This window comes from Agelaius phoeniceus, chromosome 7, assembly GCF_051311805.1.
Source record: "Agelaius phoeniceus isolate bAgePho1 chromosome 7, bAgePho1.hap1, whole genome shotgun sequence".
In the NCBI taxonomy this organism is placed as follows: Eukaryota; Metazoa; Chordata; class Aves; order Passeriformes; family Icteridae; genus Agelaius; species Agelaius phoeniceus.
In genome coordinates, this window is record NC_135271.1 from 20,713,008 (window position 1) to 20,740,859 (window position 27,852).

Genomic DNA, 27,852 nt, shown 5'->3' on the forward strand with positions numbered 1-27,852 from the left:
AGCAGGGTCCAGCTTGGTAGCCCACAAAGATGAGCCAGAGATCAGTTATCCCACTGAGGACTCAAATTAGAAATTCAAGTTCAGTTTATTGAAGGTTGTGTGGGGATGGAAACAAATGAATGAAGGGATACAAGCAGTAATAAAAAAAGGTAACAGCCACCTTCTAATAACTCCAGTGCAGACAGACCTGCCAAAATGCAGAGAATTAAAAGCATGGATACTGCCTCAGGCTTCAGAGCTGTAACTCTTTAGTTGCACAAACAAATTTAAAATGAGATACAGAGTAGTAAAATACAGACTGGCACATCTACTTTATCATAGAAGTAGCCAAAACATGAGAGAGGACAAGAAGTGGCAACTGACAGTTCCTTTTATTTAAAATACATAAAAGAATATTCCATTGAGGAAAAGTCACTTCTAGAACTATTGGCTATGGAAAGACCAAGCTGTGAATAAGGCCACTGCTTTAAGTCCCACAAAACTGAAGATTAAAATGGCTTGTAGAACATGAATACAAAGCATAGCTCAAAAAACAACTTGATTTTTGTATTAGCAACAGATACACATCCAGCTGTTACAGTAATATAAAAGCATTAAGTCATTTCCTGTAGCACTGTTAATCCCAGTAACTCAGGGCACCAAAAATAAGTCAGTTTGCAATGCTTTCTTTTAAATATGTGCTGGTGTTACATGCTCTAGGTCCTTTAATTTTTCTAGAAAGCTTTTTCAGGGGGCACATGAGATGTCACAGCAGCTGATGGGTCTGGAGGGGCCTCTGGAGGTCACCTTGCCCAAGCCCTGCTCAGGCAGGGCCCTGCAGTGTCCCTGTACCTGGGCAGGGGGGTGCAGCATGAGGGCTCTGCAGCCCCTCTGCTCAGCTCCCTGCTAATGAGCAGCCTGCACTAACAGGGACCCTCAGAGAGACACAGCTGCCTGAACAGCCTTGCCTCTCAACTGAGAGCTGTTAATTGCCTTCACAAAGGTGCTGAGAAACCAACCTGTTCCTCCTCTGCTGGAAGCACAGCTTCATCCTTTAAGGACTGCAGACTGCATTTCCTGCAGCCAGTGCTCTGCATAAACTTTAACTTCTTTTAACTTTCCTGTGCCTTACCCCTAATTACAAAACCACCTCATTATCAAAAACTGTAAAGTGTTTTAGCTATTCAAATTAACAGTTAAATAAATGCCCTGGTTCATGATGCATGAGAAAACTGAGTTCTGTTCCACCTGTTATAACCTACGTGGGGTCTGTATTATTGCAGAAGATAGGGGTGACCAGATCCTCACCTTGGCAGATCAGGCACAGTAAATAAAATCATAAGTCAATCCCTTTTGCAGTCCTCTAAGAGGAGGTTCTGATTCTGTCTGATGACTGCAGTCTGCAGAGGCTTTAGTCTTGATTATGCACCTTGGGTTCCAAGCTCAGCATGTGCCAATGCAGCTTGAAGGTGGTGTCCTAAGAAATGCTTTTTTTGAGAAAGATTGTGCTCAACGTCCTACACAAGATTATGCCTTGTGAAAATTGTGAAAATGAAATGCATGTAACATTTTGGGCTTCTGCTCTCTCCATGGGCCTGCCCAGAAGAGCTTAAAAGCACAACAAACCAGCAGCACATGGATTTGGTGTGGCATGGTATGTGTAGAGCGTTTCCCTTTTGTGATGCAGACAAAAATTCAAGGCGTAAGCTTTCTGAACAGAACCTCTGCAAAACAACCAGCTTTTCTTTGATGCCTTCTATGTACAGTTAACTGTTTTAAACTTTTAACTAATTTCTTCAAACAATGAATGCATGTTTCTGCCATCACTGTCATTGAGGAGCTCACAATCTCACCTTCCTCTTCCTCCACTCTGGCACAGTCTCTTGCTAAATAAACAAAGATGTGCATGGTATCTTGCTAATTAAAGAAAGACATGCATGTAAGGAGGCTGCTCAGGCTGCTGCTGTTGGTATTCCCATCAGCTAAAACCGCTGCTGGACCTTGAGGCTGAGGAACCAAAGAAGGAAGCGTTGTCCCCAAGGCACTGAGTGCAGCACAGGAGGCGTGAAGGGGATGGGCCGTGCTCGTGACACAGGGAAAGCTCAGCCAAAGCTCAGAGCTGGATGTGTGTACACATCTGCAAGGAGAAAAGGAAACCTCATTACACAGCCCCAGCCCTGCTTCTCAAGTCCTTGCTAACCCCAGAGCATGACCACCTTGTGCCCCAGCCACACTGATTCACATCAGGATTCAGCTGCTCAGGGCAGGGATCACTTGAATTTGTTTCTTTTTCTGAAGCACACCCTGCAAGGGCAGCACTGCTCTGTTCACAGGCAGTACCTCACCAGCCCTGGCAGGGCAGCACTTCCAAAGTGCACTCCTGCTGGGCCCTGCCCACACAGACCCCACCAGAGGCACTACAGGGATACTCCTTCCTCGCCTGCCATCTCTCCTCCACCTGCAAGGCACACACAGGAAGCTTTGCTCTCCTGTTCTTCACCCTTCTCCTGCAGATGTGTTTGAAAAACAACTGCTGGCCATCCCAGTCTAACTCTGGATCCCAGCTTTCCCTATGCTTGTGAAGAGACGTGTTCTCAAGTGTTTGCTTAAATGGATGAGGTATGTCTCAGATGGGGGGGAAGGGAAAAGCAGCTTGTGGCTGAACCCTTGAGCTCCTGGTACGTACCACAGTATCGATCTCGGCGGGGCCCACCATGCGAGACACCTCATCAAACTCCTCGGGAGACATGGGCAGCAGGTTTTCTGGAGACTGCAGCCTGGAGGGGTGCCTGGTGGACAAGAGCAGGGATTAAAATGTGCCTGATGGACAAGAGCAAGGATTCACTGTCACCAAAGAAATGAGGCACAGCTGGGCTGCCCTGTCTGGCTCCAAGGCCTGAAGGGCCACTAACCAGGCCTCTTGTGAGGAAGACCAGACTTGGCAAAGCCAGCCTGGCTTTAAATGAAACTCAGACTACTCAGGGGTGCACATCCTAACCAAAGAAGTCCAACAAGTCTTTGAGAACGTGCTTTTCAAGAAATTATTTGCCAGTACAACTCCCTGCAAGTTTCTAGGGTTTTTACGTCAAAATGGTGTTTTGAACACAGCAGCACAATAATGTGTTCTGATCAGATTCTCAAAGAGGAACGACTTGACTGGGGCACCTGCAGCTTAAACAGTATGAAAAGACATGAACTACAGCTAAAATCTTATGACCAGTTCTTAAAAATCCAGCAGTTTTGTGAGAACTTACACTTCAGATACAGAGATTAACTCAGTCTTGATGTAGCCAGTTCCCTTGGGACCATCCAAATCCATTGGCTCTGGTGCTTCAAGGAGAGAAAAAAAGGTTGTGGTTTTTTTTTTTTCAGCAAGTTTACGTCACATTTTCACCTTTATTGTTCCAAAAATACAGCCTATGACCCAGATAATGTGCAAGTCTCTCTGTCATGCATTTTACAGCACTATGGTTAATTTATTCCATTTTTAGTCAGTTTTCCTTTTTTCCTATAGAAAATGGCAAAGAAGCCCCTCCCATAACCAGTCATGGTCAGGGCTGTTAGTAGGAGCCTGCATTTCTGGAACAGCTCACGGGCTCACGTAACAGCCAATGACAATTAGGGCTTTCAGTTTTTGGTCTGATTAAGTCTCATGTTCTGCCTGTTTAAAAACAAACCTTTTCTAAACCTATATATGGGATGGGCTGTCGAGGCATTCAGGCCAACTGCTCCCTTTCTTTCCATGCCCCAGAAATTGTGCAGTGCCCCAGCAGCTGAGGAACAAGCAGACAAGCTAAAAGGCACAAGCCCCAGATAGCACTCACCTTCCTTAGGCCTGGAGTAGTACTTGCCAAAGGCATTGTCCTTGGGGATGTTGGGGTACAGGAACCTCAGTGGGTTCTCGGGGATGTTCTCGGCTGCCATCACTTTGTAATTGCGGATGATGTCGGGGAAGGTCACGGCAGAGAGCTCCTTCTTGGTGTAGGGCTCTACCGAGTGGAACTGGGGCTCTGCTGAGGAGAGAAGCAGCACTTTGTAAAGCTGGCTTCCAAGTTTTTTTCTGAAAGTGTCCAGAAAAGCTGCAGCCACTTCCAACAAATTCAAAGATCACATAGGAAAAGCCTTGCCTGGATGACACTTACAGTGCTACAGGAAATCTTTAATTCCTGCCAAAGGGAGCATAATTGTTCTGTGGGGTAGGGAGGCGTGGGGGATAGCACACAGTGAGGGCTCTTGGTGTGTTTTGTACTCAGAATGACTGGTGTGACTTGTCCATGGAAATTAACTGCAATATTTTATTAAGTAATTTAGGTTGTCCTGCCTTTTTAACCTTCTTCCAAATTATGTAATTCAAACTCTGCTGTCTATTAGGGAGTTTGATCCAAATACACCACTTGAGGCTTTTATGAATCATCAGGAGAGACATATAAGCCTTCCTGAAAGCTCCAAATACTATCAACTTTCTTTGAACTTTTGGATGTCTCAGGAATGAAGGCAGCCAAGGGAAAGAAGTCACCCAAGTACATCAGCAGTTTCTCTTCCACCTGCTGCTGGTTTTGGGCTCATCAAAGTGAAGTGTCAACAGCTGCCCCATGCTGTGTAATGAGTGTGATAAGGGGAGAGCCCTGACTGGCTACAAGGGAGGCTTTAATTTCCTGTAGCTGTGATGCCTTCAGGCTTCCTTAGGAGAGCATGAGAAACTAGTCCACAGAAGAAGCAAGCTCTTCACTGATCCATTTGGACAAGGGGAGGAAGAACTACTTGGAAAAATGAGTGAGTACATAATTTATCTAGGGGGAGTGTGGGGAGGAAGGAAGGAACAAAAGCTGCATTTGGGCTTGGAAGGAGATGCAATTGTGTGTGTACTAAAGGCTGGCAGAGAGCCTAAGGAGGCAGGGAAGACTGTCTGGGCAGTTTTTCCTTTCCAACCTCCAGGCCAGAAGCAGGACCTGGGAAGTGCTCCTTGTCCTAGCTGAATCCTTGATTGTGTGGTTTGAGTTACCCCAAGTATGGTGTGTTCCTGCTATTGCTTGTGCCCTGCTGCTGCCAGGGGTGTTGTGCTGGTCCTCAGGGTGGAGGAGAAGGGCATAAAGACTTCTTGTTCTGGTGCAAGCAGGTCAGCAAAGGTTCTCTGTTGCTGACTTACCATTCTGAGATTCCTCTACCCAGGTAAAGGTGATTGCTCCCTCCCTGCTGCTTTCACTGAATCTCAATAGAAATGTTCCTGGGCTCTGGTCCTTCAGCAGAGCACGTTCTCTCTCTTTGCTGATGAAGCCCACAATGCAGCTGTAATGTTGAAAGGGAAGAGCTGAGTTACTCCCCAACATAAAAACCAAGTTGTGCTGTGCTAGCTAGGAAAAACTAAAAAGCTTTCCTTCACTTAAAAGAGCTGAAGTGCTGGTGAAAGCCTCACAGAAGGCTTTGTCCTGTGGACAGCTGGCAGCAGGACTGGCTGGCTGCAGTCAGGTGGTGATTCATGCCTCGTGGCAGTGTGAATCACCACAGCTTCCCTCAGCACTCTCACTTCAGCCTGGGGGCTTATACAAACATCCTTCTGCACTTGGAACAAAAATGATGGTCCATTTTGCTCTCAAAGCTGGGCTGTTCAAGCTATTCAAGCCTGGACCAAATCCACCTGTAATGCCAGTCCCAGAACTGCCACTCTGCTTCAGTAATGGTGACAAATATTCCCACTGCACTGCAGCAAAAAAAAGGGGGAGGTTTGGGGTGGGGAAACAAGGCTTGTACTGCACAGGGCTTTGACAGAACTCTTCTGGAGCTGGGGGGTAAAAATGTGAAGCCCACTGCTGAATGCAGCAAGGCAAAGCAATCCTGCTGCTGTAGATGCTGCAGAAGTGTGAAATACTAGGATGCTCCATTGTGAGTGTGCTGTTTGATGAGGTTTCATAATGTGGCTAAAATTAAAACACAGGATTGTGACCTTGGATAAGCCTATTCTGGGCAAAATTACATCTGAAATCGGAAATCCCAGAATGAAAAGTTTACTAAACCAGTATTAAAGGGCAAATGGAACTGTGTTCCCATCTGGCAGAGTCCTTCTATTCGGTAATGCTCTTAAAAAATCAGTGAAGACTGCCGGGTTCTGGGCACATGGTGCAGGCACAGGCGTTCCGAGCCTGGCTGCTGCCACCTCCAGGCAGCTCACAGTAACTCTCTTCGGGCAGGGAGTTTGGTTGTTGGGTTTTTAAAATGGATATCATGAGGACTTACACTTTCTTGTGCTTCAGTTTTTCTTGGCTATGGTCTAGGATGTAGGAAGAACTGACTTAGCGTGGGAGCAGAGGCAAAACAAAATCTAATCTAACATTCAAAGCCCTGGTCTGTGACTTACATGGGACAACTTGGTGATCTGATGTTCTTGCTTTTACCAGTTCCTTCATCAGAGGATTCCTCCCTACTAGAATTCATTTGCTTCAGATTTTTCCAGTTTCAAGATCCACCCTCTGCACAAACAACCTCCCGACCTCCCCTAGTGTGCAATTGCTAGCCTAAAAGTGAAGACTGAGGCAATGACCATGTCTTCAAATTCACTTAGGTCTTACCCATCATTCCAGAGACACAGGAGATGCTTCTTAATAAGCTCCAGGATTCCCTCAATCCACAGCCAAAAGGGGAAATTTTTATCATTTATATTTTCCTGAAATTCAGAATATGAAAAGGCAGGGATGGGAGGGGGGGGAACAGGGATAATGAGACATGAGTTAAAATGCCTGTCTGAGCCTCCAGTACCCACAAATGTGTGATCCATCACCTCTCACATGCAACAACACTAAGAGCAGATCTGGTCTAAGAGCAGATTAAAGGCTCTTGTTCCTGCCTGGGTGCTATCCCTATTGGAGTTGTGGGACATGCAAACCCATGCCACTGGGGTTTTTGACAGTGCTGGCTAGCAGAGAAACTTAAGAGACACTTTCTGTTGAGACCTGGATCTCAATGTCTCATGAGGTATCTGTAACAATTAGTTAGGAGTGCTTGTAGGTCACCAGGGCCTTGCTCTTCCCCTGGAGTCTGCTCCTGGTTGCTGTGATCTCCTACTTATCTATACCAGCTTAGGGTCTAAAGCTGAAAAAAATGTGAAGGGTCCTCCTGTCTTGCTTCAGCCAGGGCTGTGAAATTCCATGATGTAGCCTTCTGTCATCATACTGACCCTCTTGGACATCCCTGTGTTAATCCTCACCCTGATCCAGTTTGCCCTGGTCTGGGGAATGTCCTTCACTAAGATACAGAAGAATTGTTCATCTTGCTGGATTTTGTTTATATTTTCTGTAATAGTCAAAATGGAGAGTTATTCTATTAATAGCAGCTGCATTAATAATAATGGAGATGTTGTGTTTGAAAGATTTTTTTTTTTTTTGGATCATGGATCAAAACCAGACTCAAAATCATCTACTCCTTGCCATAGCAAGCTCTTTTTCCTCCTGCTGCTACTTTAACCTCACCACCAAAGCCTCCCATGACCATCTAAGGTCTAGAATAATTAGGGGATGCTACTAGAAAAGTAGGCACCTTGGGGGGGGAACAAACAAAAAAGCCCAAACAAAACCCACAATAAAGCAAGATGAGATCCCTCTTCCATCTCAGTTTTTAAAACTGTGTGCATACCTTGCAGAATCTTGTCCAAGGAATAAGGCCATCCTGAGATGCTCCAATTGTTGGCCCTGAACACAATAAATTTGACTTCAGTCATGTTCTGTAAGTTACCTAGTAAGGCTAAAAGTACTTAGCAAACCAAGTTCTGAGTGTTTATTTGGAAGGCAGCTGTTGGATTAAGAAAGAAAAGGAAGGGCAGGCTGCTGTGCTTTCACAGCTAGTGCAGGGGAGGTTTTACAATACCCCAACCTGTGTGAGCAGCCCTTGTGTCATGGGAACCAATCCATCCTGACACTTTCTGTGCTGCACCAAACACTTGCCAGCTTCAGAATGCTTCCAGGAAGGAAACTGAATCCTTGCACAGCTCTTGCCAGCACAGCAAGAAGACTGCAGCCCACAAGCTCCTCTGCAGGCTCAGCAGACCCTGCAGCATCTCCCTAAGCTCTCTAAGATTAAGCACTTTCCTACCTTGGTTCTGGAGATTTGCAGGATTTTGCCCCAGAAACTCTTGACTCCTAGGTCTGCCCCAACCATAGACTGATCTTATTCCTGTTGCAATTGTTTCCTTCAGCCTTGTTTGTATGTTCACAGTGTTTCATAACCATATCCAAAGCACAAAGAAAAGTCCTCTGCTGGGCCTACAGTAGCTGGGAGCTTTGCAGACCCAGAGCCATATTCTTCCCATTTGAGAGCATCCTATGGCTTCCCATAGATATGCTTTTCTGTCATTTTTCGAAAAATAAACTGGGTGAGGGAGCTTGTTACTGATACTGCCAACTTTCATATTGCAAAAACAGCAGCCATGTTGTGCCCTGGCACCCTGGTGGTTCTGTCTCCTTGCACTGAGGAATCCTAAATATAGTGTTCAGCAAGCAGGATTTTTTTCAGCTGGGTAATATTTATATCTATAGAGATAAGATTTAAGTATAACACTACCAGAGCTCAACAAAGCCCCTGTAGTTCTGAAATGCAAATTTGCCATATCACTGGTCTCTTTATGTTGGTTAATTAACAAAAAAAAAAATTTTCCTTGTAGAAATTTGAAAAGAAATCTAATAAATTAACAGCTTTTTGTCAGATCTTATGTCTTGAGGAAATTAGAGTGGAATGCTGAATACTTGCCACCTAGACACACTAATCTCAAATGCTTTTAAATATAATTTTTTCCCTGAAACTTAAGGTTGATGAAATATACTGAATCAACAGTATTTTTCATCTGGAGTCTACTGTGCAAAATCAGTAGCAGTGTAAAGTGCTCTGCCTATTCAGGCAAACTGCAAGGAGTTTGGAACCAAAACCCATGGCTGATGAGGCTTTTATTAAGGACCCTCATGTGGGAGATAATTCAGTTTGACATTCTTTAGCACTTTCATAGTGTTTGCATGCTGATACTGCAACTGTGTTTATGCAGAGTGAATCCCCACTGTAGCTGGGGGCATGCATGAAGTTAAAATGAATGGAGGTGGATTTAAAAAAAAACCCCAAGGGATGCCAAGAAACATCCACTTCACAGACTGACTAAACATGAGTGTTACTTCAAAAGGCAGAATTAGGCTCAGTCTGTCTTGCTCTAATGCATAAAACTCCCAAGTTAGAACTGCAGAGTTTTTTCATGATCTGATTTCATTTAGAAGCTCTGCCATACTGAAAAGTGGAAAATGCTTCCTTGCTACAAAGTTATATTGTAGGAGGGGGGAAAGCTGTGAGAGGAAAGGAAAACTTAAAATGGGTTGCAGGAAAAGGTGCAGAACTAGCTTCAATTCACACAGGCCATCTGTGATGAAAGCAGATCTTACCAAGAAGCTTCTCCCCCAGCATGCTCAGCTGATCTGTATTAAGTCCTCTCTTTGTTACAGAAGAAAACTGCCAACTCAGAACATCAGAAAGCTTAGACCACTTTGCACAAGGTGGATTCAGAAAGAAGGACAGGTTCTAGAATGGCAGAGAAAAATACAAGCTGTAGTTAACAAACGTTAATTTTGGAATGCCACTTGAAGTTTTGTATTGCTCAAACAAGCTCCAGGTTTAAGAATGGATGTCAGCTTGAGACAGCTCTGCAGAAGCAGGCAGCTATTCTTCCAGGCACTCTTTACCAGGAAAAGCCATCTCTGGGGCCCTGGATAGGTCTCCTCCCAGCATGTAGAATTGCTGGATTACTCAAGTGCACCCTAATTGAGTTCTTGAATGTGTATTTGGCTTCTCACTGTGAGCTGTATATCCTGAATACCTGTACACTACCCTTCTGTGGGTTTCAAGTATTGCTATGTTAGGTCAGGGAAGTCACTGCTCCTCTCTACACCTGAAACTCATTAAGAGTCACCTGCAGAGCTCAAATGCAGCAGCCACTTGCAAACAATGCTTGAAAATCAGACATAGTACCTGATAAAACACCTTTTTTTCTTGCAAATACCTTGGGATCAGTAGACAGCATGTTGAACCACAAGATAGAAGCCCATCCACTGGGAAGCTGGCTCACATTTGAGATCACAACAATGGGAAGGGATGTGGTCTGAAAGGGGCACAAAAGGGAACATGTCAGGTTACCCTGCACTGTTGCCACAATCCTCCTTGAGATTATCCACACACTCACTTCTGTTTTAATTCCCTGCTTGCATCATCTTGACTTTCTCTATAGAAGTTTGTATGCAGGGGAGAAAGTATGATGAAATACTGGAAAGACTTGGGTGATTTTTGTCTAATAAGGACTTTCATTTAGTGTCAGTTATCCCAGCACTGATAGTGACAGCAGAGTTCACAGCAGACTGCTTCTGAAATAAATGTAAACTGATAACCAACCCTGTGGTTTAAGCCCTCTAGGTATCAGACATTTTGCAAAGCACATCTATTCGTATTTACCCAGAGATCTGACAGAATTCTCTCTCTGTGTCTGTACAGAGCTGTTGTGAAGTGTCATTTCCATAATTTGAAATAACTGAAAGTATGTGATATCCCAGTACTTAAAAAAAAAAAAAAAAGAAAACAAAATAGAGAAAAAAGTTAAGATTGTCAGCACCAAGTGACACACAGGAACTGAAGTGCATCTGTTTGATCTAAGACTTACCTCTAGATCTATTACCAAACCAGGCTGGCACAGCTGTGTCTCAAAACTCAGAGAGTGAAGCTCTTCTGTCACAATCAGAGGACCCTTCAAAAAAAATATAAGAAAACTTTTCAGGGACTGAAAATTCCTAGGGTGAAGTAATGGGGCTTTATCATGGGGAAAACCTTTGTCTGCCCATGGTCACATACTCTAGAGCTTACAGGTCAAAGTCAAGTGACAGTGCTGGCTTCCTAAAACTGCCTCTCCAGGCATGTTTTTAATTTTTTTTTTTTTGTGGCTACTACCTGTAAGTCATAGAAAAATCTGTGCTTGCCAGGAAGCTCTGTTAAAGGCAGATACCAGTGTGGGAGAGTCCCTCACAGCCATTCTGGCAATAGCTCTCCTTGCAGGCTCTCCCTGCATGGATCACTCTGTAGAAACACTGAACTCCTCTCCTATGCTCTCTCATCCCACGTGTGTCTTCATGGGTCTGGGCAGAGAGCATTGTATTAAATGAATGCCTTGTCAGTATTCTGCTAAAACTTGACAAAGGAAAGGTTAGTGCTGCTTACCTCATTTGTTCTGCTCCCTGTGTTTTTCTGTTCTTTCAGTTGCTGCAAATGAACAAAAAAACCTGTCACTCATTTATGGCAGCCACAAATGGAAGTGGTAGAGTTCCACTTGCATGTTCCACTTGCTCAACTGTATGCAAACTTTCTGCATTAGTGTCTGATTCTATTTGGTTCTAAACTGTGGGAGCCAAAGGATTAAACTACTACCCTTTTATAAACTGTTCATCTGTGAAAAAGGATGTTGCACAGTTATGTTGCAGTGCCTTTATGCAAGAGGCCTTTTAAGAACAGAAGCAGTATGAAGTCAGGATCAGATGGAATAGTGGTTTATCAAAGTACCCCTCTGAATCAGATGATAACTCTAGACAGTCTCAGTTTTGGACAATGAAGGTAGAGTTCCATGTTCCCTGGTTCTGGACTTGCATTTTTCCTGCTGTAGTGATGGATTGTGAGTGTTCCCTCACAATCTGCAGATCAGAAGTGCCCCATAGCCTGCCAAAGGCACTGACTCTCTTGCAACTGCACACTCTTTGACAATTTTCATCTTCCAGACTCAAAGCTCTTTAAACTATTCCAGACTTCCCTACCTATGGACCTTCCTCTGAAAGGCCCAAACCAGCCTTTGTAGGCTTTGTTTTTAACTTCCTTCTCCCAAGAACCCAGTGCAGCATAAGCAGTATGGCAGCAAATACTCTTGTTTGCATTTCTGTCCCTTTTTCAGTGACAATCAATCACATTTTGATTCTGATTTTGAAACAGGCAAAAAATATTTTAAGAAGGACAGAACAAAGAAAAAGGAGAGATAATCACAGTTTCTCTTTACACAAAAAATGAATAATGACATCAATAACAAAAGCAATTTGTTTCCTTCCTACCATGCTCTACTACAAAATTAAGTGGCTGGATAGGTGATAGAAAGAAAAAACCAACCCCCTACCAAGTGTCTGAATTCTGCTGCAAGACTTCCATTAGTAGATTCTTCCATGTTCATTACTTTTGTGTTTGTTCCCAAAATATTAAATTTCCTGAACCTACACAAAGAGAGAGAAAATGTAATTAAGTCTCTCTTTCATTGAAAGAACCTAATGTTAATATATCAAAACTCTGATGCCACGTACCCTTTGACCGAATTCTTCTCAGTTACATCTCTGTCAAGAAAAAAAAGGACAAAATCTTTTAAAGATTCTGCCAAAGACACAGAAAATGTGCATGTTTTAGTAGCTGACAGTGCTGTCTGAGAACTGGCAAAATGCTTTTGTGAAATTCTTGTGCAAAAGTTGCGGCAATTGGTTAAAGCAGTCAAAATAAATATTGTGCTACAGAGCCTGTGTTTTACTGAGGCTTGGTATTGCTATGGGGGCTTTATCATCAAAAGAAGTACTTTCTTTTACTATAAAGATGTTACCTCTTGCTTTGAGGAAAAAAAAATATATTTCTGCCACTCTAAATCTGCATTTAAACTTGGATAAATTGCTGCATCACTTGAATTGGTTTTCCCAACACTTGGGATTTTACTGAGTTGCATTCTATCTAGTGCACTTGCAGATAAGACTTGCACATAAGAATTGCTTTTTTTTACTTTTTTACTATTCTATGCAAGTTTCTGGACCCTAGAGCCATTTCAAGTGAACAAAATTACTTGGCTGGGAAGACAAAAACCCACTTGCTTTCTTGAAAGCACAGTCCCTGGCATTATTTTGGACAGCCTGTCACATTTCTTTTCCTGTCCTTGAAGTAAGTGCAAAACTCACCTGAACTCCCTACAAAATACAAAATATTGGTATAAATCTGTTTCAACTGCTGTAAGGTTTTTCTCTGATTGAGAACATGTCATATGTTACAGGTAGGCAGATTATACTCCTTACTCAAAGGCAGCTTGAGGGTAACTATATTCCTTACTAGACTGTGCCCAAAAAGGAAGGGATGACTGAATTATGTGACTAGAAATGGTGGGGTCCAATCCCACACTGTCACCTCATGCTAATCCAGGTGAAACACCCCAGCAGAGTGGCTGTTGCCCAGGTGCTGCCCTGTGTCTGATTTTGCAGTAGTGAGCTCTTCTCTGTGGAGTTGGTGGTGAGAAGCTGAGGCCATCTCCACTTTGTGACATGTCTCTGGTGGCAGAGAGAGATTTAGAGCAAGGGAATGGCTAAGGAAAAGGGTAGGATGTACCTGCTGCCATGGAGAACCAGCCTGCTGCTGGCCTACTCAACACTTCTAATGTGGCTGCTCTTGGGTTTCTGAGTGTGGGAACTGCTTACCATTACATAAGAGGGATGAAATAAATGCAACATACTTGTCAAATAAAACTTTCACTTTCAAGTTGTAGTTCAGTTCCTGCAGTTTCACCAGTAATCTGGAAAGAGAAGTATGTTTTTTTAACATCAGCAATTGAAAAATATGGGTCCTTTTGTATTGTGTTGCTTACCACAGATATTTCAGCACACTCAGGGGCCACATACAGGCTCCAAGCTTGCTCCATACCAAACAGCATTTAGAGATAAAACTAAATGGGCAAATGAGTTACTCTTTGGCATAGCAGAGTGCTCTGCATGTGTCTTCTTGCTGTTGGGTTTTTTTTGTTACATACTTGGTACACCCCACTTCTGGGAAAGGGTAAAAGCTGAATGTGAGTCAAGTTCTGCCAGAAGAAAGCCCCTGCCCTTGGCACTTCCCTCCTCCTGCCTCAGCCCCTGGGCTGCAGGGCAGGCTGTGCAATCCTCTGGGCTGCAGGAAGCCAGTGACAGGAAAGCCTTACCACAAAAAAGGAACCAGGGAAAGGGGAAAACATACCTCAGCTTCACAGTGAACTGCACTCCTGTCTTCAGGACTAGTGGCCTCTGAGGATGTGTTGGCATGCAAGGCTGCCTCTCTACCACAAAGGAGCTATGGGAAGAACAGGTTAAAGACACTATGATTTATCTGTACTGTTCTTAAACAAGAAACCATATAAAAGTGAACTTTAAAAGAATGCTGATTTACCAGTAATACTATAAACTTTATTTACTCAGCTTCAATCTATGTAGAGGTGTGTGACTCAGTTCCTTTCAATTGCTACAATGGGGCTAGAAATAGTGATTTTTTAAGTGTTGCCTTTTCTGCAACACATTGATGGCTTGAGGAGGGAGATTGCTACACACTTTCCTGAAATCAAACAGCAAGGAAACACTGTGCTGCAATTCTCATGGTGCAAGTGAGGTGTGTTGCTTTGTTTGCCATTCCCAGGGCTTCCTGAATTCTTACAGTAACAGTGCTGTGTAACAACACATGCCCAAGGCATGGATACACTAGCAGGGGATTTGATGAGGGCCAGCTAACACAATGAAGCAAACTTTTGGGGCTAGCCTGTTTTGATACACCCCGAATTTTTATCTACTGTGTGTGTTTACAGAATAGGTTTCTGATCTTATGTGAGGCAACTACCAGCTACAGTAACTTGCAACATAAAGGTGGTACAGAGGCAGGGCTGGCCTCCCCATGCTGGAGGCAAAGATGTGTCCAGTGACAAAGGGTTGGAGAATCTAGTGTGTACCTATCTTGGGCACAGCTTGATGCAGATTGTCTCTTGCCTCTCTTTGCTTGAACTTTGAAGCTTGAAGTGAGAAGTGGACTAACAGACTGAGAATTTGACTCTGTAATCCATGTGTACTGTAGGAAAGCTCCTGCTAACTTCAATAATGACTGAGCATAAACCCTTTCCATAGGCCTGAATCTGTGGAAATCCTAGATGGGGTAAATCTCAAACCCAGTAATTCAGTTTAATGTTTGACAAACTTAGGAAAACCTTGGAAAATGAAAAGATACTATGTAGGAAATACTGAGGGAACGGTAGGGAAAGTGCTCTTCATCTATCTATTCATGGTAACACCAAAAGATCCTTATGGTCTCTTACCTCTGAATGAGCTGCTGGAAAAGCTTGTGTGTTAGGTCCTGCAGAAATTGTTTATTTTTTGTGATGGGATCAGGGTCGTAGGTGAACTTCTGTTCCAGTTCCTCAAGCTTCTTGAGCTGCTGACGAACTTGCTGCAGACTTTCAGCAACAATGGTGAACCTACAATTGACACAATCTCGTTACTTTCAGCATTTTTTTTTTATTTTGTACTAGTGCAGAGGCACCAGCCAGGTGACTGTCCCTGAGGATGTGGCAGTGCCTGGAGTACACTTTGTGCTCAATGGAAATGTGCTGAGGTAATAAAATGAATGCAGCTATGTTAAGACAGAATGAAAAGGGATAATATAAATAATCAGTGTATTTCCTAGATGTGGTCATACCATGGTTTAAATGTGGTCTTACCAAAGCCTTACCAGTTCTGCAGCTGGTCGAGGCAGGCGTTGGGTGGCCCACCAATGCACGCTGTCTGCTGCCTGTGCTTCCACTCCACCAGCTCATCGTTAATGAGGGCAGCCTGCGTGTGCTCTGTGCTCTGCAGCAGCTGCACTATCTTATTCACCACCTCCTACACAGAATAGGAGATTACCCTGGTTATTAGAAATACTTCACACAGGAGAATTAAGTACTGTTTCAGTTAGTGCTCATCTGTTTTGCAAAACTCTGCAAATATCTCAGTTCAACTGATATATTAAAAAACCTTTCCTACTGCTAATTTATGTCAATTCAATGAAAATGAACATGTGTTTAAGAGAAGAGCTGCTGCCTTCTTAAAGAAAACTTGAATGCTACCTTTCTCTTGAGGTCCAGTGATAAGAACATGTGCTGGAGATTCAGCTGCTCTTTCTTGTATTCCTCCTGAGACATACTATTGGACTCGTGCTCTGTAAAATAAGTCCAAATAGGGAATGTGAGGCTGAAGGAATGCTGAAGGATGGGAGGGGGAAATGCTGAGGCAGGAAGGGGACAAATGCAAAAAGCAAGATGCTGGCTTAGTGCTTCTCTTAGTACCTTCTGAACATGTCCCTGTTCTAAGGGATAGTCAGCTCTGCCAAGCTGTGTTAGAAACTAAAGCCTTTTCTGGAATAAAGAATTCAACAACAGAGACAGAGCTGTATAATGAAACCAGTGTGGACTCCGTGGGTTTCCCTTGGTACACAAGAGCCTGGAAAACCTAAAGCTGGTTTGGCATTTGTGAAACATCACTAATTAGGTGTATGGTTGAATGGTTACAGAGCCTATAGGGTTTGCTACTTCTAGTGGCAAAGGAATGCTGTGTTAACAAGTAGACTCCCTTACTTGGAACAGAAGACATGCAGAAATTTAGGTATCAGTGTGAAGCAGAGTTAATCAACAAGGGACAATACCAGTAAGTTTGGCTGTGTTATCATTAGGCTCAGTGCCCTGACATAAAGAGCAGTTTACTCTGACAATCTATATACAATAGGGGATGTCTTTGGAAAATGACTCACCTCTGTTCTGCAGGGTTTTACATTTGAAGTCATATTCATCTTGCATATCCTCTAATGTCTTGATGTCCTGCTCCACATCCTGTAATGCACGAGTGAGGGTGGCCACAATTATTAAATATTTTCAAGTAATGCAAGACTTGATCTGATTAGGAACTGCCTGGTACCAGCCCTGACAGACATGAAGTCCAATTTTGTAGCAATGTCTGTTCCTGGACTAACAGGAAATATTTCTACATTTCATCATCTTCTATACATCCTTCCTCCTTCAAAACAAACTAAAATCTGTTAATTATAAAGTATGGAAATGCCCTTGTGGTCAAGCCATGTAAATTCACAGAGTTTAGGAGAACCTAGGCTACAGTGGTAAAACTTGGAACAGCACATAGCATTTTAAACTTTCAAATCCTTATGTACTATTTGGAGAAAAGCTTTCTGTTGTGACTGTATTTATTAAGACAAATATCTATATGCTAAAAAAAGTACATTTTCTAGTTAGCAACAAACTGGTCAGTTATGATTTAAGAGTTGTTTCTTCCCTCATTTGCCAGTATTTCAGATGGGTAAAATGCTTTTGTTGCTAAAGTTTAGGCACAAGGTACTTCCTATGCTCAGGAAATCCCTGGTTTATAGACTTGAAAACCCCACCTTAATTTTATTTGTCATTTTATCAAGTCTAATTTTCAGCATCTGCAAATCAACAAACCCTACTGAGAAAAGTTATCTTATACTTACTGTAACACTGCTTTTTACAGCCCTAACTTTGGCATCAAGCTCCTTCTGCTTGTCTGGCATCCCAGTTGCAGTGTTCTGTACACTCCCTACTTCCATCTGAGGGAAGAAGCAGAACCAGTCAAAACAGAGTGACCCATAACTTTTTTCATTACTGCAAGTGAATGGCATTTGTTGACAAACAACCTGAGGAAGCATGGCTTGTTCTATGAATCACACTAAAATTTTGTAGTATAAAAAAATCAAATTCAGGTGAATTTGAAAGAAACAAAGTATTTATTTTAGTAAAGTGCCAAAGGTCCCCCATCATGGATTAAAAACAGTGGTGGAAGTGATGGCCAAGCTGGATTGGGCTTTGAGCAACCCAGTCTAGAGGAAGAGTAGATGATCTCTAAAGTCCCTCCCAGTCCAAACCACTCTGTAATTCTCTTTCCCTTTTTGATGACCCATGTTTATTGTGTACTGGAAAGGCAGCAGCAAGTGCTTTATGTCATGTGCCAGGACCAAACAGCTGTGCTGCAGCTCCAGGGGCTCTGTCAGAGTCACACTCTTAGAGCAGCTGCTTTGGACACTGCTGCAAAGGGCCCCTTGTTGAAAGCCCTTGCCCAAGTGCTCTTCCCATGCTGCACATTTAAAGCCTTGCTATAAACTGAGGTATTACCATATTGGAAATTAACATGCTTGGTCAGTCATCACTTTATTTCTACATAAGCGGATAACAGCTATCTATATATTTTGCATGCCTTTCCCAACTGTAGAATTTTTATTACTAAAGAGTTCTTGTAAAGGAAAAAAAAAAAAAGTGAGAAGCTGGAGAACAGATGATGAAGGAGAAGATATGGCTTTACCTATAATTCAGAAGAAAGAAAAGGGCTTCACTAAAAAAACACCTCAAAACACCACCAAAATTAGAAAGAAATACTGGGAGACTACTGGGAAGGGGGATGATGCATCGTTTTTCCAGAGATAGTCCAAAGAAGCATGCTCAGCTGCTTCATAGAGAGTAAAATGGGGAGTAAAATGCAGAAGAACAAACCTAAAATCTTACTGGATATACGAGTTAAGCACTAATTATGAAAATAAAATGCAATTGGCACATCAGGCTACATCATACTACAAAAGCATTAAAACAACCAGCATAGCTTTTACGTCACTCAAGGAATAAAAATTATTTCCTGCCCATTTATCCTCCAAATGCTTCATTCAGCAGAAAAAAAGCCATGCTGTCCAGCCATGCTGGTAGAAATTAGTGTTCTCCAGCTGGTACATATCAGTGCTCACTCTTCTCTTTTTTAAGGAACCTCTTTTTGGGCAGAGAGAGGATAGCCTGTTTCCCCTGCCAGTCTTCATCCACTTCCCTTGTCCCAAACAATAGGCAAGGGAAGATACAACTGCAGCAGATATTTCAAGACTGTTACCTCATTGCATGCCTGGGCAGAGTTCAGTATTTTCCTCTCTTCCTTCAGACAGTTGTGGATGATCATTGCCATGTGTATTGGGTCTTCTTGGAAGTTATCCTAGCATTAGAGACACAGTCTATTGTTAAAGTCCATACACATAATTTCTTGTCTTTCAGTAGCTTTCAGACTGGCAAAAAAAATTAGGGTATGACCTGAGTGTGAGCCTCAGGGAATACACTGATCATAGCCTGCTCCAGGATTACAGGGTGTGATGCCACAACCAGCTCCAAGAGCAAGTTTCCATGGTAGCTCATTGGCATACAAAGAGGCAGGAAAGGGTCAGAGACATTGCTGGGAGTCGTGGGATACTACCCTACAGTCCTAGAGAGAGCTCATCCCACAAGAACCACCCTTCCACGCCTTGCTATGGGTGCTGGTTTAACACACAGTCCAGGCTGTGGATGCAAATCCCACCTACTGCTTTAGCTGCACACAAAACTGAAATGTGCTGTGGATTGAGTGCTGTCCTGCTCTGCTCAGGATGGTGCTACCCTGGGTGGGGGTTTTCTTTTTCCTAGAATTCTCAAACTGTAACTGTGCTGATAATTAAACTGTAACTTTCTAACTGTAGCCAATCAAAACAAAAATGGAGCAACACTTGAATTCTGGCTTTTAAATCAGGATTCTCACACATCCTCTGTAAAAATCCCTCACAGCAGGGTAGTTGCTTAGAGGCATCCAATTGCACTGAAGCAAATGAAGTACATGTATAGATATATAGATAACATATAGATGTGTAGATTGTACAGATAACCCAGGCCTACCTGAAGATTACGTTTGCTTTTCCTTATGTTGTGCTGCAGCAAAAAGTTGTTTTCTATCAAGAATCGACTGAATTGATCATCAAGCTGTGACAGCAGGTCATGGAATAGGAGTGTAGCAAATGATACATTGTTGGCTGCATGTTCCCTGGAATCATTTAGAGCATGCTTGGGTTAGATACACTTCCAATGCAAGAACCAAGAAATACATATAGGTATACTTAATTTCTAATCCCCAACTCCAATTGTAGAATATGCAAGCACTGAGAATTGCCTTCAAATGTAAGCCAGTTGCATTCTCTTAACTGACTTAATCTTCCTGGATATAGAAATGTTGTTTCTCTATTATTTTTGCCACATTCTGTTCAACTTCATTTACTCAGTCCATGCACATCAGGAACCTCAAAGTGACCCTGATGTGTGTGTGTGTGTTGTACCACCCCTCAAAGAGAAGCCACTTTACAGAAAGTCTGGCAGAAGTTCAGAGTCTTTGAAGAGTGAGAGACTGATGCTACCAAGGTAGTAATAATTGGTCTGAAAACAGCCCCTTTTGCTCTGGACCACTGAGAACATTATGAGCAAGGATGCTTACTCCAGATATCAGTTCCCTCCAGAAAGCCCTGAAGAGGGGCAGGAACACAGGCTGGAGCACCCCACAGCTACTGAAGCATCCTACCAGCAAAGGATCACTCAGCAGCTTGCTTGCTTCCCCAGCATTCTGCTGCTGCTTGTAACTGCCCTTCTGAGGGCACTGCTTATCACACAACCCAAAGCTGAATTAATTCCTGGGCTTACCAATCCTGGTTTTCCAGCCACTGTGCCAGGTACTGCCTGATCTCCATAGGAAAGCTGTCATCATAGAGCTGGTGGACTTGCTCCAAAAACTTGGAATCAAGTTGCTGTAGCTGATACCACTGAGACATTCTGAGGAAGGGGTGAAAAAAAGTCAGTGTAAATGTTTAGTAGTTTTTGGACTGATGTGGTGAAAAATAACTAATTTGACCTTTTCATGAACATTGACAAAATTGGAGGATGTGCTGACTTTGGCTGGGATAAAGTTTATTTTGCTCACAGTAGTTAGTATGGGCTGGTTTGGATTTGTGTAGGACACAGTGCTGGTAAGGCAGGGATGTTTTTGTGACAGCTGAGCAGGGCTTACACAGCATCAAGGCCCTTTCTGCTCCTCACCCCACCCCACCAGTGAGGAGGCTGGGGGTGCACAAGGAGCTGGGAGGGGACACAGCTGGGCAGCTGAACCAAGGGACATTCCAGACCATGTGGCACCAAGCTCGTAGAGCTGGGGGAAGGAGGAAAAGGGGACATTTGGCATGATGGTGTTTGTCTCCCCAAGCCACTGTTAGGTGTGATGGAGCCTGGCTTTCCTGGCATGGCTGAACTCCTGCCTTTTGCTTTCTTGCGTACATGGCTTTTGCTTTACCTGTTAAACTGTCTTTATCTCAGCCCATAATGTGCCTCATTTTTACCTTTCTGATTCTCTCCCCATCCCACCTTGCAGGGAGGAGGGGAAGTGAGTGAGTGGCTGTGTGGTGCTTTCTTCCTTTTCCTCTGAACCCATTTTCATTGCACTTAGTGTACTGCTAGTGTTATTGCTCTCTTGTTTAGCAGATATGGGAATGAGGACCTGTGTGTTTGATACCTGTACTCTGCACAATTGAGATCCTGAACATGGAGTATCACCTTTTGCTTGTGCAGATGTATTCCCCAGCATCAAGAGTGTGAGTGAAAAAATAGAGACCCCTCTAAGTGCCCATTTTCAGTTGCTGTTTGTGTCCACACTTTCCTGCTCTGAAAATTCACTACATCTCAAGTGACTTTAAATGGAGAAGTACTGGAAAGATGTTTTTTTATATGTGTTTTAGTTCTCATGATTATAGTTTCAGGCTAAATTCAAGTAACCTGTGCAGCAGACACAGGGTGCTTAAATGAACTAAGACTGTGCAGAACGGCTTCTCTCAGTCCTAACACTTTTGTGAGATTGGCTCCAGCTCTGATGTATGGTCTCTAGAAGCAGATCACTTAGCCTTCTAAGGTGCATGTTATCAGCTTGTAATGGAAATGGCATGTAAAAATACATCCAAGGAACAGTCCAGGCTGAGAATGAGTGGTGAGATGCAAATCCACTCACACCATTGTTTTTTAATGGCTGCTTATAAGACCCATCCAAAAGAACAGGGCAGCATCAGGGTGAAGTACTATCTTCTATGCCCCTTCCTACCAAATCCTTTCGCTTTTATATGCCAGTGTCCTCGGCTGCTGAGTGGTGTGTGCTAGGTGTGAGAAGCAAAGGAGTTAAAACTGTTATGTTTAAAGTGAGGGCTTGGAGGCTTTTGATGTGTGCTTGTCAGATTACAGCTAACAAAACATTTGAGTGTGCTACAGCAGTCCCAAAGAGGGAGACTCCACAACCTCCCTGGGCAACCTGTTCCAGTGCTCTGGCACCCTCAGTGTAAAGTTCTTCCTCATGTTGAGGTGGAACTTGTTGTGTTTTGCTTTGTGGCCACTGCTTCTCATCCTGTAGCTGGGCACCACTGAAAAGATTCTGGCACCATCCTCTTGGCAGCTGCCTTAGAGTTATTTATATGTAATGATGAGATCCCCTCTCAGTCTTCTCTACTCCACACTAAACTGGTCCAGCTCCTGCAGTCTCTCCTTGTAGGAGAGTGCTCCAGATCCCTCATCATCTTTGTGAGCTCTGCTGAACCCTCTCCAGCAGCTCCTGGTGTTTTTGTACCTGGACACAGCGCTCCAGATGTGCCGCACTAGGGCTGAGCAGAGGCGGCTGATCACCCCTCTCGACCTGCTGGCCACCCGATGCACCCCAGGGCTCCTTCCTGGCCCTGCTCTACCTCCTTTCCTGCCATTGCCGGGAATCGCCGCCGATCCACGCGGCGGGATTCGGGAGCAAAGGGCGCGGGCAGCCGTCCCAGCGCTGGGCCGGCTCCGTGCCCGCGTTCCCCGCGCTCCCGGCCGGCCCAGCCCAGCCCCGGGTGTGAGGGAGGGAGAGAGAGAGGGAGCGGCGCACCTGTTCAGCAGAGGCTGCCCAGCGGTGCAGGAGGCGCGGGATCAGCGTCAGCCGGGCTGGGCACAGGGGTCCGCTTCGAGCGCTGCCGGGCAGGTCTGGAGAGGGTGAGCTGTGGAGAGCGAGGAGTTGAGAGCGGATGCGACAGAGGAGCGGGGGTGTCCCTGCCAGGAATGAAGGAGCCACCTCCTGTTTCCCCAGGTGCAAGGACACCAAAGCGCAAAGCTCGGTGGGTGTCCCGCGGGCAGGGAGCGGTCTGAGGAAGCGACAGCTTTCGTTACACCGGGCGTTCACCCCGCCAGCCCCCGAGACGCGGGCAGCGCCATCGCCATCCCCCGGCCCCTCACGCCCGCTCCCCTCTCCTCACCTGGGCTCCGGCTCGGCGCTGTCACGGTGCCGGCTGCACTCGGGGAGCCGCGCGCCCGCCCCAGTGCGCGTGCGGGGGGGCGGGCCGGGGGCGTTCCCGGGCAGAGGCCGCGTCACGTGACTTCTGGGAAAGGCGGTGAAGGCGAAAGCGAAACCAGTGCGGCGCCCTGAGGGCAGCGGGGGTCGGGGGGGCTGTCCCGGCTCCTGGCCCGGCCACGCCAGCCCGCCTCGCCTGCCCCGGCGCCCTTAAACTGCTGCGGCTTCCCTTCCCTTCCCGCTTTCTCTTTGTGCAGCGTAGCCTTTTTGGGTTTTGTCTGGTGCTTGAAGCCGACAAAGAGCGGGATGTTGAAGTCCAGGCTTTGCTGCGGGTCTCTCGGGTAGTCTGTGCCCCCTCTCTCCTCAGGTGGAGGAGACAGGTCTTACTTCGTTAAAAAATAAAATAGGAGGTCTCTTTGGTAAACATCGTGCGTGGTGTGAAATACTAGGGAGCAGTAGATCTATAAATATGGCTATGAATAAAAGCTAAGGAAGAAGGTAACTGACAGGTTTTGTGTTTTTTTAAATAGGATCGTTACAGCGTCACACAAAGACAAAGCACAAAACAATCGCTTTTTTTTTTTTTTTACTTTGCCATTGCAAAACACAGCAAAAACAAGCACAGTTAGTAGAACTACTTAAAAGCAGATTTTTTTTTTCTGGTAGTGTCTCGGCACCCCATTTTTGTGTTTTTCCTCCCACCATTGTTTCACTGGAGACCTGTGTTCTTATTCACCGTGGAATAAGGACAAAATTCTCACTTTTCTAATGGAAGGAGGTTTGGGCTGTATGTATTCATCCTACAGATAAATCATTCCAGTGTTCCTTTAAAGCAGTGAAATGATCTCAAGGCAGATCTTTTCAACAAAACATTAAGTCTACCCTATGCAAAAAAATGTTCAGAAGCAATAGCAGGAACTGTCATGCCAAAGCCTGATCCATGGTGCTGTTCAGAAACTCCAGTTATATTGGACTGAAATTAATACTTGGGAGTCTTGAAGGGTTGCCTTGCATGGAGAGCAGGGAAGAAGGCAAAAGGAGACTGGTACTCATGCCATGTCTGATCTTGTCTTACAGTACTTCTCATGAGCTTGAGGTGGTCAACAATAAAAGGCATCCCCCATTTTGTTTGCATTAAGATTGTGAGGTTAGAATGAAAATGCCTGCAACAGCTGATCTCAGGGAGGTCATGTTTCCTGCTTTAGAATTCTGTGTTACTGTCTGTAGCTCAGTTTAAGGTCAACCAAAAGGCAGCAAGACTGTTTTTGTTGTGCCTTGGAAAAAATCCACAGAGTCCGGGTATGCAGCTTGAAGCCAAAACCTGATTTTATTTATGCTGGTTATATAAATTACAGATATTACCAAGCTATATACAGAATTGCTCTTGTTTTTTATTTTATACGTGATGCTTGCTTATGTGCAGCTTGCTTTGAATCACTCAGTGTAATGAACAGAGAAACGCTTGTTTCTTTGAAATTTACTTCCATGTATCACAAAAATATCTCATTACTTTGTTTCCGCTCACTCACTTTCAACTAACCTAAATAGCATGGGTGAAAGGAGAAATGAAAGTAAAATCTATATCTTACTGATCCAAGGAGGTTCTGTTTTCATCACAGAAGTCTCATTTATACCTGCTTGAGAAAGCTGTAAGGTGCAAATGTTCAAGGCTTTGTGTTTTAAGAGCTTTGTATGCATTAACTGTGTGTTCTGTGGGCAAAGCTTGCATTTTGATTGAGCCTGCATTTGTGAAATACAGTGCCCTTGGAGTTGCCTGTTTATTATTCTATTAACAGAGATTTTAGGGATAACACTGGGGGAAAAAAAACCAAAACAACAAAACCAAACAACCCAAACTAAGCAGTAAACACGTCTGGAAGAAAAAAAAAGAGTATTTAAAGAGGGCAATTTACTGTTTTTACAAAAACTCGTTGTCCTGCTTATTAAGTGAGCCTGTGACAGGCATGTAATATCCTGTCATGCAGCACAAGTTTCCAGGTGGTCAGCAAATGCTGCAGCTCTTCAGTAACTGTTTTTTAAAATTGTTTCCTTTGTGCAATTGACCAGTTAGCATCCAAACTGTGTCAGATTGGGTTTTTTTTATTTGTAGACTTTCTGACAGTACTTGCTGGGGTATCTGAGTGCCTCCTGCCCAAACAGATTTACTTCTGCAGCTATTTTGTGAGAGGGGAAGTTTTACTAACTCTCTCTTCCGGGGAGAAATGGAGACAGCCTTTTTAACACCACAAGTTTTATGTCTGCTTCCTTTCTGGAACTCCCTTCTCTCCCCAGCCTTGCCTACCTGCCTTCCACAACTTCTGCTGTGGTGTCAGATAAAAATCTATGTTGAAGGCAGATGATCTTTGGAGAAGAACAATCCCCAGATACCTCTGGAACATTCAAAGTCAGGGGAACAAGAATCTTTGCTTTGAAATAGTATCTGAATCAGTGGTGTATAAGATTATGAATAAGCAGAAAGTATTTAACATCATAAATCCTAATTTCTCCAAACACATTAATATCTTTCATTATCTTTATATGCTGTCTTCAGAAGTAAAACATTTTGTTCTTATGCTCTCCTACTTACAGCAATTCTATGGAAATTAGTTAAATTAGCAAGTAAAATTTATCTCTGCTGGGACCCCACTGAAGTCAAATGATGCTCAAGCCAGAAAGGATTTGGTCTTTTTTCAGTGACAACAGCAAATCTGACTTGCAAAAGGCTGTTTGAATCCCTAGGGAGAAAATTCCTTGTTTAGGTGTTGTTGAAAGACGCCTAAGAATAATGTAATGGTTTCTAGAAAAGCTGACTTTTGAGGTGACAGGCAAAAAAAAGATGACTTCTTTAACCCATCCAGTGTTCACACAATTACTGTTTTTTTTTTTTCCCATTATGTGCACTTCAGTCTGTTGAGTAAGGAGAGCTCAGCTAGAAGAAGAAAAAAGAAAAGATTAGTCTCATGGCACTCACAGCTGTTCATTCAAAAGAAAATGCAGACGAAACCTTCTCTGGCTCAAGGTAACTGCAGAGTCACTTTGAAAATGTCATACAAACTGATAAGGATCTGAAAATCCTGTTTCTAGTTGTTTATAAAATAGAGGAATGCTCTTTAGAAGACACTGTGTAGGAAACTGTTGCAGTAAGAATAAGCATGGTATTTATTTTTGTATGAACTTTGTGGTTCTTGAAGCCTGTGGATATGTATAGCAGGGTTCTTCCTGGACTCTAGTCCTTTTGATGGATAAGGGAAGCTGGATGGGGGGGAAATAGAAGAGAATTCAGCAAGACTGCAGAAAGTATATCTTGATAAGACTGAGTTACTCAGTTGTAGGATATTTGGCTTGCTGCAGATTTCACTCTTGTTTTCTGTATCTCACATGATGCTTTTTTATTGGTATTTCATGGTGAAAAAGTATTGCTTTAATAGTGCAGATTGTCTGCTTGCTATACTCAGCCAGCTCTTTAGCAGGGTAGATTGTTATGTGAATTTGATTAAAAAAAATCTCCATATTTTCCTCATTTCCATTTAGCAAGGTAAATTGAATGGAAAAGGGAAGCAAGGAATTCTTTAAAAATCTTCTAAAACTATTTTTCTCATGCAATTTCTAGCAGAACTTTCTAATAAGAGCCTACAGAAATATCACTTGCCATCTAAGAGCACTGAACCACTCGTCTTGGTACCTTTAAAATTGTATTTAACACTTGCAGTTTGCTGCCAGGCACATTCTTTTCATTGGGTTATGACCTTAAATGATGGCCATGGTCACAGCTTATTTTGAAGCTCTGAATAGATCTGGTTTGAGATTTACTGAGCATGCAAGAAGAAACCAAAAATGTTTGGAGGATGATGTTAACCGAAAGTGAATCCAGCTGTTCTTTACTCTGACGAAAGTTCAGGAAAGCAAATGCGTGTATTGTTCGTAAGTGCAGTTGAGGAGGTCAGAACCATTTCCACATGTTATAAACCAAAATAGAAATGAGTGGGGACATGTCCTGGATTGGGTGGGGTAGGTTTTAATGCAGAATTTTAATTCAGGCTGGTTATTTTGTTTTCAGCTAAAGACCTAGTTTGTTATAAGTGCTGTCGGGGAAAAAAGTGAAGAATAAAAAAAGATATCTTGCTCTTGAGTGGATTTTCAGGTAGATGCAATAAAGAACTCATCCATTTGTATATAAAGTTTAACTGAACTTCTAATCACTGACAGTCAGGATTCTGGTTTCGTTTGGTCTGTTTGTGGGTAAGGAGAAGTGTTTACTGAGAGGCATTTGAAGGGGAGTTGGCGGGCTTTTAAATACATAACCATTTTAAGATCATAAATCATTGAACATACACAAAGTTAAGGGCTAGTGTTAAAAAAGGAGATTTTCTTCTAAAGCTGCTAGAGCCAAACCACTGCTGTGTTTGCTGAGAAAAGTCTGTTGGACAAATTCCCACCTGGCTATATATCATTGCTGTAAGGACTCTGAGCCATGATGATTCAGAACAACATTTCTAGTCAATAAGGAAAAGAGGAATTTTTTAAAAAAGTATGATGTTCATAGAGTATTTTCCTAACCTTTCTATATACTAAGCTAACATTACTTTTCTTTGCTTAAAGTGTTTTAGTTGACTTTTAATTTTGCACTTTGAAACCTCATGTAAAATCGTGCAGTGTGAAAAAGTTGTGCAAGTTTGCTGAATTGGAAATTATCATATCCCTTGGGCAGCTCCCCTGAGCAAGTCCAGGCTTTTGTGCTATCCAGAGAATTAGTATAGGTGGCATGTATTTGTCAGTGTAAAGCCTTCATTTGTGCAAGAACTCTGGGATCTTTGTGTTCTGACATTCATGATTCATTGCCCAGCATGTCAGGCAATTCCAGTGCTTTCAAGATGCTTGCAGTATCCTGCACCATTTA

General features: G+C 43.4%; 2 protein-coding genes across 11 annotated transcripts in view; both read right to left on the minus strand.

The window, feature by feature from the left end:
- Window positions 1–66: 66 nt before the first annotated feature.
- On the minus strand, window positions 67–23,004 carry STAT1 (signal transducer and activator of transcription 1). Of its 10 annotated transcripts, none has more exons than XM_054636083.2 (25): window positions 22,921–23,003; window positions 22,557–22,809; window positions 20,309–20,437; window positions 19,517–19,661; window positions 18,711–18,809; window positions 17,296–17,391; window positions 16,564–16,642; window positions 15,884–15,975; window positions 15,508–15,659; window positions 15,095–15,253; window positions 13,996–14,088; window positions 13,499–13,558; window positions 12,321–12,350; window positions 12,140–12,233; window positions 11,203–11,244; window positions 10,652–10,735; window positions 10,001–10,099; window positions 9,387–9,522; window positions 7,603–7,658; window positions 6,543–6,637; window positions 5,126–5,265; window positions 3,804–3,989; window positions 3,234–3,309; window positions 2,666–2,768; window positions 67–2,116 (listed from the first exon to the last, which is right to left on the minus strand). In XM_054636083.2, the coding sequence occupies exons 3-25, from the start codon at window positions 20,434–20,436 to the stop codon at window positions 2,093–2,095; spliced, it is 2,268 nt and encodes a 755-aa protein (XP_054492058.1). In that variant the 5' UTR covers window position 20,437; window positions 22,557–22,809; window positions 22,921–23,003; the 3' UTR covers window positions 67–2,092. The 10 variants fall into 10 exon arrangements, with proteins under 10 accessions (XP_054492058.1, XP_077037290.1, XP_054492056.1 ...); XM_077181175.1 differs by having other exon boundaries at window positions 3,804–3,992; window positions 22,921–23,002; XM_054636081.2 differs by having other exon boundaries at window positions 3,804–3,992; window positions 22,557–22,665; window positions 22,921–22,994.
- Window positions 23,005–24,257: 1,253 nt separating this feature from the next.
- The window catches only part of STAT4 (signal transducer and activator of transcription 4), a 40,414-nt gene continuing 36,819 nt past the window's right edge, over window positions 24,258–27,852 (minus strand). The window contains exon 24 of the mRNA XM_054636540.2: window positions 24,258–25,884. Within this exon, the coding sequence (XP_054492515.2) occupies window positions 25,858–25,884 (27 nt within the window). The 3' untranslated portion in view covers window positions 24,258–25,857. The remainder of the gene's footprint in view (window positions 25,885–27,852) is intronic.

Excerpts from the sequence above, each read along its gene's own strand:
- STAT1 (XM_077181175.1), bottom strand. The coding sequence starts at position 20,436 with ATGTCTCAGTGGTATCAGCTACAGCAACTTGATTCCAAGTTTTTGGAG. Across the intron at positions 15,254-15,507 it reads CTCGACCAGCTGCAGAACTG|GTTCACCATTGTTGCTGAAA; the intron begins GTAAGGCTTTGG and ends TGTCAATTGTAG. Across the intron at positions 3,310-3,803 it reads CTACTCCAGGCCTAAGGAAG|CACCAGAGCCAATGGATTTG; the intron begins GTGAGTGCTATC and ends CTCTCCTTGAAG.